The sequence below is a fragment of the Paramormyrops kingsleyae genome, chromosome 2 (genome assembly GCF_048594095.1).
Source record: "Paramormyrops kingsleyae isolate MSU_618 chromosome 2, PKINGS_0.4, whole genome shotgun sequence".
Classification (NCBI taxonomy): domain Eukaryota; kingdom Metazoa; phylum Chordata; class Actinopteri; order Osteoglossiformes; family Mormyridae; genus Paramormyrops; species Paramormyrops kingsleyae.
In genome coordinates, this window is record NC_132798.1 from 44512859 (window position 1) to 44524177 (window position 11319).

General features: G+C 39.1%; 2 protein-coding genes across 2 annotated transcripts; one reads left to right on the forward strand and one right to left on the reverse strand.

The window, feature by feature from the left end:
* Positions 1 to 4705: 4705 nt before the first annotated feature.
* LOC140587674 (uncharacterized) lies at positions 4706 to 6989 on the reverse strand. The gene is made up of 3 exons (XM_072709214.1): positions 6208 to 6989; positions 5971 to 6116; positions 4706 to 5864 (listed from the first exon to the last, which is right to left on the reverse strand). The coding sequence occupies exons 1-3, from the start codon at positions 6443 to 6445 to the stop codon at positions 5172 to 5174; spliced, it is 1077 nt and encodes a 358-aa protein (XP_072565315.1). The 5' UTR covers positions 6446 to 6989; the 3' UTR covers positions 4706 to 5171.
* A 1232-nt stretch (positions 6990 to 8221) lies between these two features.
* Positions 8222 to 10533, forward strand: LOC140587675 (uncharacterized). The gene is made up of 3 exons (XM_072709215.1): positions 8222 to 9040; positions 9130 to 9275; positions 9382 to 10533. Exons 1-3 carry the CDS (start codon positions 8803 to 8805, stop codon positions 10072 to 10074), a joined length of 1077 nt encoding a protein of 358 aa, XP_072565316.1. The 5' UTR covers positions 8222 to 8802; the 3' UTR covers positions 10075 to 10533.
* Positions 10534 to 11319: the final 786 nt, after the last annotated feature.

The following is an 11319-nucleotide window of genomic DNA, read 5'->3' on the forward strand; positions in this document are numbered from 1 at the left end:
GGTAGTAGAAAGTCAGACAGAATTAGACTGCCATAACAGGATGCAGATTTAGTGTAGCTCTATTGCGACAGGAGATGTAGGGCAAACTGTAGAGGAGGGTACTAACAAGTCAGACAGAACTACAGGTCAGCAGATGTCAGACAGAACAGAACTTGTTTCAGTCAGATGGTTTGAGTAGCAGGTAGAAATCAGGATGGAGATTGTTTAGTGTCGGTCTAACAGGTCAGGAAATGTAGGAAAGAATGTAGAACCCTGTGGTGTAGTGCCTGAACCTGACTGAATGCATTATTTTGGTCAGATGGTCTCAGTAGTAGGTAGAAATCAGGATATAGATTAAATATTATCGGTCTAAAAGGTCAGCAAATGTAGGACAGAATGTAGAACCCTGTGGTGGAGTGCCTTAGCCTGACTGAATGCATGGTTTGGGTCAGATGGCCTGACTAGTTGGTAGATTTAGGGACCTTCATACCTGGTCTGGTAAGTCTAGATATTACAGAGTTGCTTTGTTATACTGCCTGTGTAAACATAGGCTGTGTTGCATATTCTTAACAAAGTGCTGAGTTGCGTAGTGTGACATGTAACAGCAGTAATATCATGCTGTATCCTATTCTAGGTCGTACATTTAGACAGGAGAAAGGCTAAAAGTATTGAAGGCATTATTGAAATGGAGCGCTGACTCCACCTGCTGGCCAATTTATTATAAAATTGTAATTGCTGCAGTGTACACAGCCTGAAGAAAGATTGAAGTTTGAAAGATTTGTAAAAGTCAAATGGCAGGAAAATATAAGCAGATTAAAAATATGGACTCAGATGAAGGGAAAGGTGATTAATATTTTAATTTTTAAATAAACAATAAGCAGATTTCAGCTGCATTAACCAAGGTTGGTCTTAGACATAGTAGGACAGTGGCTGTAGTGCCCCCGTTTGACCGATTGCCACCAAACTTGGAAGGTATTTCTGAAGTCTAGTAACACAGATGTGCGTCAAATTTTGTGAGGATTGGATGAAGCACGCCAGAGATATAGCTATTTGAATGAAATGGGCATGGAAATAGTGTGGCCAGCAGGTGGAGTCAGCGCTCCATTTTAGAAATTGTATTCAATACTTTCAGGCCTTCTTATGTGTAAATTAAGTCTGATAATGTTCTATGAGGCAAATTGGTGAAAAATTAAAGCAAATAAAAAATATAGACTCAGGTGAAGGGAAAGGTAACACTTCTTTCAAGGTTTTATGAGAAATAAGGACATTTCAGCTTAATTTGCTAAGGTGGGTCTTAGAAATATATGGACAGTGGTTGTAGCGCCCCCGTTTGACCGATCGGCACCAAATTTGGACGGCCCTTCCGGAGTACTATCCTACACGACATATTAAAGTTTGGTGATGATTGGCTGAGGCATGCCTGAGATATAGCTGTCTGATTGAAATGGCCATGGCACCTGTATGGTTTGGGTGTGGCTGGTGGCCAGCGATTATTGCGGCTGGTGTGGCTGCTTCCCAGCGATTATTAATTGCTTTTATAAAACCAAGACCTAAATGAGAATGATACTAAAAAAACATTAGCATAACTTAAACCATCTAAAAACAGAAAACAGCAAATCGTCAACAAACTACAATTAAAAAGATGTGCCGTCAGACAATATTACAGATATTCTTACCTCTTGCAATGCCAGCAGCAAAATCTAAAAGACAAGCCTTGCAATGGCGGACACCGGAAAGCGGTCACGTACGGCAGCCAATCAGAACCGTAAAAACATGTCCCCCTTTTGGCGAATGTCTACTGAGCACAAACAAAATGTCCGCCACAGAAAGGCGTCTTCGCCGCTATGTAAGGGATAATGTACAGTCAGCCGGTAGTTATCGCAGAAATAAGCCCCGACAGTGTGATCAGGACCCGACGCGAAGCGGAGGGCCTTGTATCACACTGAAGGGGCTTATTTCGCGATGACTACCGGCTGCCTGTACATTATACCGCTTATTACACAGCTATTTGTCACATAAGGAAAAAACCTGGACATCAATATAAATTTGAAACATTTTATTGGCATATTTGTTTTAAATTAGCATTTTTACCCTTCCGCGAAACGATATAGTACCACGTGACCATGCGTTATTACTTTGGAGAGGTTATTTGAAAAGAACGAACCTGCAAATGTCTCAACTGACCAATCAGAATCAAGCATTCCAGAGAGCCATGTAATAAGCCGAATTAATGCTTAACCAGTTTATCCCTTTATGAAGTTAGTTTAGTCTAAATTAATAAATTCAACAGACTTAGCTCTTAAAGCATATAGCAGCAAACCTTTAACATACAACTAAAAACACCTTCGGCTGACAAAGAGCATATGATAACCTAGGCTGACCAGATAATCCATGTCAGGGAGGACACTTTAAGCTACTCCAGGTTTTACAAACTACTTTAAAACTGAAAGGCACCTGTGTTTGGCTAAATAGCTCACTTCTTCTTGTGCTTTGACTGGTTTGATTGAAAAACTCATCCAGCTGTTACACATTAACATTAGTGGCATATGCATGATTATAGGAGACTGATCAATCAGCACACAGCAAGAATTCGGTGCTTAACTGAGATCCAGGTCCTTTTAATTTAAATGGTATTTTACAAATCCTGTCCTAGCTCAATGTGTCCTCCCTGACATGGATTATCTGGTCACCCTAGATAACCCAATTAAAAAAGTAATAAAGTACAACTCCGACACTGACCAAAAAGCAATCATTTGCGTGCCGTTTGCGGTAAATCCCTTGTTGTAAACAATAACTACTAATCGAATTTTAATAACACAGAAGGATTCAAACATCGCCTGGCTGTTTCAGAATGCTTCGTTTTTGCTTAACCCGATAACATGTCTTATTGTAGGCAGTCCGGGCTAAATGTTAGTAAACGAAAATAAAGTTTATTTATTTAAAACTGAGGTACGCCTATCTAAAATCCAACAACAAGCAATCCAGCGAAAGAGGAAATGCTGCTTTCTGAAACTGACCCCAGCCGTTCGTAAAACTATTTATATTCATGGCTATATTTCACTGTTTGTCCGCTTTTTAGTCTTCACCGAGTAGGCCTATAGTCAATTAAACCGCAGATAATACCTAAGTAATAACAGGCGCTCTAAAACTACTAAAACGTTAAAACTGGACTGCATTATGCGTCTAGTTTCGGTCGCAAACCTACAGTCGATTTGTACGACAGACACGCGTATTTAATAAATGCTTCCCAGCGATTATTAATTGCTTTTATAAAACAAAGACCGAACTGAGAATGATACTAAAAAAAACCTTAGCATAACTTAAACCATCTAAAAACAGAAAACAGCAAGTCGTCAACAAACTACAATTAAAAAGATATGTCGTCAGACAATATTACATATATTCTTACCTCTTGCAACGCGACCAGCAAAATCAAAAAGACAAGCCTTGCTGTGGCGGGGGAATGTGGTCACGTACGGCAGCCAATCAGAACCGTAAAAACACATCCCCCTGTCGGCGAATGTCTACTGAGCTTAAACAAGAGAAAGGCGTCTTCGCCGATATGCCGAATTAATGCTTAACCAGCTTATCCCTTTATGAAGTTAGTTTAGTCTAAATTAATAAATTCCACAGACTTAGCTCTTAAAGCATATAGCAGCAAACCTTTAACATACAACTAAAAACACCTTCGGCTGACAAAGAGCATATGATAACCCAATTAAAAAAGTAATAAAGTACAACTCCGACACTGACCAAAAAGCAATCATTTGCGTCCGTTTGCGGTAAATCCCTTGTTGTAAACAATAACTACTAATCGAATTTTAATAACACAGAAGGATTCAAAACATCAAGATTTCAAACATCGCCTGGCTGTTTCAGAATGCTTCGTTTTTGCTTAACCCGATAACATGTCTTATTGTAGGCAGTCCGGGCTAAATGTTAGTAAACGAAAATAAAGTTTATTTATTTAAAACTGAGGTACGCCTATCTAAAACATTAAAACTGGACTGCATTATGCGTTTAGTTTCGGTCGCAAACCTACAATCGATTTGTACGACAGACACGCGTATTTAATAAACGCTTCCCAGCGATTATTAATTGCTTTTGTAAAACCAAGACTGAACTGAGAATGATACTAAAGAAACCTTAGCACAACTTAAACCATCTAAAAACAGAAAACACCAAATCGTAAACAAACTACAGTTAAAAAGATCTGCCGTCAGACAATATTACAAATACACTTACCTCTTGCAACGCCAGCAGCAAAATCTAAAATACAAGCCTTGTATAGCGGACACCTGGAAGCGGTCACGTACAGTACGGCAGCCAATTAGAACCGTAAAAACACGTCCCCCTGTCGGCAAATGTGTGTCAATATGTTGTAATTACATATTCTAAACTACAAACATTTTCTGATATATTAGACTGTGAAACTAACATATTTGGCAAGCTTGTAATAAGTGTAGTCTAACAAAATACAATTAAGCAAATCGCCTGCACTGTTCATTAGCTCAGAAAATGCGGGCTTTGACACAATTTAATGTTATGAAAATGCGCTATACAAATGAACAGTATATTTTCATGAGAGGTCGATTTGGCTACATACAGTATGTATATGCTCTCCTCTCAATAAATAGAACATTTTAAATCATAATGAAGTTCACAAACAAACATTCCCATAGTACGATTTGCCTTTAAACCCAAACAACTTCAAAAACATGAAACATTCACAGTCAATTTGACGTGGTTTTACTTTATAACACATAAAACACAAACCAAAATACAACCGAATTCGCCCTTCTCATGTAATACAAACTGTCATGTCACAAATAAATAGGTCAAACAAGAAGTAATGTACAGTACAATTAGTAGTCCCATACTACTGCCATTTACACAAACTTTATACAAAAAACTTCAAAACTTCACGCTCACAGCAACAGTAATGTACAGTACAAGTAGCCCTATACACCTGCTATTTACACAAACTTTATACAAAAAACTTCAAAACGTCACGCTCACAGCAACAGTAATGTACAGTACAAGTAGTCATATACTACTGCTATTTACACAAACTTTATACAAAAAACCTCAAAACTTCACGCTCAGACTGTCAGAGCAACACAACAAACATATTAAACTAAAAACAGAACACGCTAATACAAAACAAACTACTCCGGCGAGTCATCACATCTCTAGCTAGACGAAGGGACTGCGCTATCTGCAATGTCTACAATAGAAGAAACGTTGCATTCGTCGTCAAAAGAGAACTGAAGGCATTCCTCAAAAAGAAGATGCTCTTCAATAGCTTCCTCTTTGTCCATTAATGATGTTATATTCCGTCGTTTTAAATAGTCCACCAGAGTACAGTGTCCGACAGTCAATGTATAATCTGCGCCGTCATCATTTTTCACTTTTAAAGTTCCGCGTAATACTTTTGAAAATGCCCCCGATTTCTGCAGCATCCTGCAGCTCTGGCATCGTGCAAACCTGCTCTGGCTGTCCCAAGTATCCTGCCGGCTTCCACACAGGGCACACTTCAGGCTTGCCTTAATCTCAGCTCCACATATGGAAGCCTTCACCGTCACAACCGATTCCTCTTCTTGTACAGCGTCCGCGTCTCCCACATCCAAATCGCAGATCTTCTCAATCATGCTCTCTACGGTTGTTGTTAGTTCCACTTTCCCTTCAAAAACTCTAGTCGAAAGCTCCGTAAAGACGTAAGATGAGTCAACCTCCACGTCATGGATCAGTCTCTCCCAAACGCAAAGACTCATCTGGGCAGTTCCATCAAAGACTGTGAATCTCTTCACCTCTTTGTCGCTGCCTCTAATGCTTACAGTTTTCTGCAATGACGCTGCCACGACCTTGGCTTTCACCAAAGGCACCTATAGGAATGAACACCAGTCATTACTTTTCTAAACTTCTCATCCAGAAATAGCGAAATTTTACAAAAGGTGTACATTGTCATTGCAAACTTATTCTTAAACGCACCTTCTTGCCTGCCGGCAGAGCTGTGACATCAACCAGTGTCTGCCTAACGGGTGCTGCAGGTTTCCGAAAAGGAAACGTCACCTTCGTTACAGACAGCTCGGTCAACTGGTTCCCCATCACGTCGAAGTCAGACGTGCCTTTAAAACCTACCAAAAAAAAAAAAAAACCAACAGACATTAATACATACTCAGTAACAACCATGTCCTGGAAAACTGTGCTCTGTAAAGCAATACTTACTCAAAGCCTTTCTGACATGTGTCAGGCGTATTGCCGTGCCATTATCTGAAGCTTGGCTGAACAGCGCACGCTTTCTCGGACTGAAGATGGTCACATCGTGAAATTCTTCACGTCCAGTCTGTAGTACAGCATTAAAAAAACCTCTGTTTTTAGTGGTGAATTTTAATGCTGAGATAGAGTGGATATAGCCACTGACTACGTCTGTGTCCATCCTCATTTTCTTCGCTGGAGTCTCCATGTCGAAAAAGCAATTAGAAAAACATGCAAAACACCCCAATATATATACTGCTGGGACATGCCATTAACCTCCCCTTATTACACGACTCTCTGGAATGCTTGATTCTGATTGGTCAGGTGAGACATTTGCAGGTTTGTTCTTTTCAAATAATAACCGCTCTTTTCAAATAATAACCGCTCCAAAGTAATAACGCATAGCCGCTACTACTTGTATGTTTAAAATGTTAGTCACGTCGTACTATATCGTTTCGCCGAAAGATAAAAATGTTAATTTAAAACAAATATGCCAAGAAAATGTTTCAAATTCATATTCATATATTGTCTCGTGTAGAGTTAATGTTGTCTACACTGACTATAATTTATGTTTTTGTATTTGGGTACATATGTTTGTTCCTTATTTTATTTTTCCTTATTTATATAATTCTCTATGTCCGACATGGGGACTGCACCTAATTTAGTTGTACTTGTTACAATGACAATAAAGTTATTCTGATATTCATGTCCAGTTTTTTTCCTTATGTGGCAAGTAGCCATGTAATAAACTGGATAATGTACAGGCAGCCGGTAATTATCGCGAAATAAGCCCCGACAGTGTGATACAAGAAGCGGAGAGTCTTGTATCACACTGAAGGGGCTTATTTCGCGATAATTACTGGCTGCCTGTACATTATCCCTTACTTACACGGCTACTTGCCACATAAGGAAAAAAACTGGACATGAATATGAATTTGAAACATTGGCGTCGGGTCCTGATCACACGGTCGGGGCTTATTTCGCGATAACTACCGGCTGCCTGTACATTATCCCGCTTATTACACGACTCTCTGGAATGCTTGATTCTGATTGGTCAGTTGAGACATTTGCAGGTTCGTTCTTTTCAAATAATAACCGCTCTTTTCAAATAATAACCGCTCCAAAGTAATAACCCCTAGCCGCTACTACTTGTATGTTTAAAATGTTAGTCACGTTGTACTAATTATCGCGAAATAAGCCCCTTCAGTGTGATACAAGAAGCGGAGGGTCTTGTATCACACTGAAGGGGCTTATTTCGCGATAACTACCGGCTGCCTGTACATTATCCCTTACTTACACGGCTACTTGCCACATAAGGAAAAAAACTGGACATGAATATGAATTTGAAACATTGGCGTCGGGTCCTGATCACACTGTCGGGGCTTATTTCGCGATAACTACCGGCTGCCTGTACATTATCCAGTTTATTACACGGCTACTTGCCACATAAGGAAAAAAACTGGACATGAATATCAGAATAACTTTATTGTCATTGTGACAAGTACAATGAAATTAGGTGCAGTCCCCATGTCGGACATAGAAAATTATATAAATAAGGAAAAATAAAATAAGGAACAAACATATGTACCCAAATACAAAAACATAAATTATAGTCAGTGTAGACAACATTAACTCTACACGAGACAATATATGAATATGAATTTGAAACATTTTCTTGGCATATTTGTTTTAAATTAACATTTTTATCTTTCCGCGAAACGATATAGTACGACGTGACTAACATTTTAAACATACAAGTAGTAGCGGCTATGCATTATTACTTTGGAGCGGTTATTATTTGAAAAGAGCGGTTATTATTTGAAAAGAACGAACCTGCAAATGTCTCAACTGACCAATCAGAATCAAGCATTCCAGAGAGTCGTGTAATAAGCGGGATAATGTACAGGCAGCCGGTAGTTATCGCGAAATAAGCCCCTTCAGTATGATACAAGACTCTCCGCTTCTTGTATCACACTGTCGGGGCTTATTTCGCGATAATTACCGGCTGCCTGTACATTATCCAGTTTATTACACGGCTACTTGCCACATAAGGAAAAAAACTGGACATGAATATCAGAATAACTTTATTGTCATTGTAACAAGTACAACTAAATTAGGTGCAGTCCCCATGTCGGACATAGAGAATTATATAAATAAGGAAAAATAAAATAAGGAACAAACATATGTACCCAAATACAAAAACATAAATTATAGTCAGTGTAGACAACATTAACTCTACACGAGACAATATATGAATATGAATTTGAAACATTTTCTTGGCATATTTGTTTTAAATTAACATTTTTATCTTTCGGCGAAACGATATAGTACGATGTGACTAACATTTTAAACATACAAGTAGTAGCGGCTATGCGTTATTACTTTGGAGCGGTTATTATTTGAAAAGAGCGGTTATTATTTGAAAAGAACAAACCTGCAAATGTCTCACCTGACCAATCAGAATCAAGCATTCCAGAGAGTCGTGTAATAAGGGGAGGTTAATGGCATGTCCCAGCAGTATATATATTGGGGTGTTTTGCATGTTTTTCTAATTGCTTTTTCGACATGGAGACTCCAGCGAAGAAAATGAGGATGGACACAGACGTAGTCAGTGGCTATATCCACTCTATCTCAGCATTAAAATTCACCACTAAAAACAGAGGTTTTTTTAATGCTGTACTACAGACTGGACGTGAAGAATTTCACGATGTGACCATCTTCAGTCCGAGAAAGCGTGCGCTGTTCAGCCAAGCTTCAGATAATGGCACGGCAATACGCCTGACACATGTCAGAAAGGCTTTGAGTAAGTATTGCTTTACAGAGCACAGTTTTCCAGGACATGGTTGTTACTGAGTATGTATTAATGTCTGTTGGGTTTTTTTTTTTTGGTAGGTTTTAAAGGCACGTCTGACTTCGACGTGATGGGGAACCAGTTGACCGAGCTGTCTGTAACGAAGGTGACGTTTCCTTTTCGGAAACCTGCAGCACCCGTTAGGCAGACACTGGTTGATGTCACAGCTCTGCCGGCAGGCAAGAAGGTGCGTTTAAGAATAAGTTTGCAATGACAATGTACACCTTTTGTAAAATTTCGCTATTTCTGGATGAGAAGTTTAGAAAAGTAATGACTGGTGTTCATTCCTATAGGTGCCTTTGGTGAAAGCCAAGGTCGTGGCAGCGTCATTGCAGAAAACTGTAAGCATTAGAGGCAGCGACAAAGAGGTGAAGAGATTCACAGTCTTTGATGGAACTGCCCAGATGAGTCTTTGCGTTTGGGAGAGACTGATCCATGACGTGGAGGTTGACTCATCTTACGTCTTTACGGAGCTTTCGACTAGAGTTTTTGAAGGGAAAGTGGAACTAACAACAACCGTAGAGAGCATGATTGAGAAGATCTGCGATTTGGATGTGGGAGACGCGGACGCTGTACAAGAAGAGGAATCGGTTGTGACGGTGAAGGCTTCCATATGTGGAGCTGAGATTAAGGCAAGCCTGAAGTGTGCCCTGTGTGGAAGCCGGCAGGATACTTGGGACAGCCAGAGCAGGTTTGCACGATGCCAGAGCTGCAGGATGCTGCAGAAATCGGGGGCATTTTCAAAAGTATTACGCGGAACTTTAAAAGTGAAAAATGATGACGGCGCAGATTATACATTGACTGTCGGACACTGTACTCTGGTGGACTATTTAAAACGACGGAATATAACATCATTAATGGACAAAGAGGAAGCTATTGAAGAGCATCTTCTTTTTGAGGAATGCCTTCAGTTCTCTTTTGACGACGAATGCAACGTTTCTTCTATTGTAGACATTGCAGATAGCGCAGTCCCTTCGTCTAGCTAGAGATGTGATGACTCGCCGGAGTAGTTTGTTTTGTATTAGCGTGATCTGTTTTTAGTTTAATATGTTTGTTGTGTTGCTCTGACAGTCTGAGCGTGAAGTTTTGATGTTTTTTGTATAAAGTTTGTGTAAATAGCAGTAGTATATGACTACTTGTACTGTACATTACTGTTGCTGTGAGCGTGACGTTTTGAAGTTTTTTGTATAAAGTTTGTGTAAATAGCAGGTGTATAGGGCTACTTGTACTGTACATTACTGTTGCTGTGAGCGTGAAGTTTTGAAGTTTTTTGTATAAAGTTTGTGTAAATGGCAGTAGTATGGGACTACTAATTGTACTGTACATTACTTCTTGTTTGACCTATTTGTTTGTGACATGACAGTTTGTATTACATGAGAAGGGCGAATTCGGTTGTATTTTGGTTTGTGTTTTATGTGTTATAAAGTAAAACCACGTCAAATTGACTGTGAATGTTTCATGTTTTTGAAGTTGTTTGGGTTTAAAGGCAAATCGTACTATGGGAATGTTTGTTTGTGAACTTCATTATGATTTAAAATGTTCTATTTATTGAGAGGAGAGCATATACATACTGTATGTAGCCAAATCGACCTCTCATGAAAATATACTGTTCATTTGTATAGCTCATTTTCATAACATTAAATTGTGTCAAAGCCCGCATTTTCTGAGCTAATGAACAGTGCAGGCGATTTGCTTAATTGTATTTTGTTAGACTACACTTATTACAAGCTTGCCAAATATGTTAGTTTCACAGTCTAATATATCAGAAAATGTTTGTAGTTTAGAATATGTAATTACAACATATTGACACACATTCGCCGACAGGGGGACGTGTTTTTACGGTTCTAATTGGCTGCCGTACTGTACGTGACCGCTTCCAGGTGTCCGCTATACAAGGCTTGTATTTTAGATTTTGCTGCTGGCGTTGCAAGAGGTAAGTGTATTTGTAATATTGTCTGACGGCAGATCTTTTTAACTGTAGTTTGTTTACGATTTGGTGTTTTCTGTTTTTAGATGGTTTAAGTTGTGCTAAGGTTTCTTTAGTATCATTCTCAGTTCAGTCTTGGTTTTACAAAAGCAATTAATAATCGCTGGGAAGCGTTTATTAAATACGCGTGTCTGTCGTACAAATCGATTGTAGGTTTGCGACCGAAACTAAACGCATAATGCAGTCCAGTTTTAATGTTTTAGATAGGCGTACCTCAGTTTTAAATAAATAAACTTTATTTTCG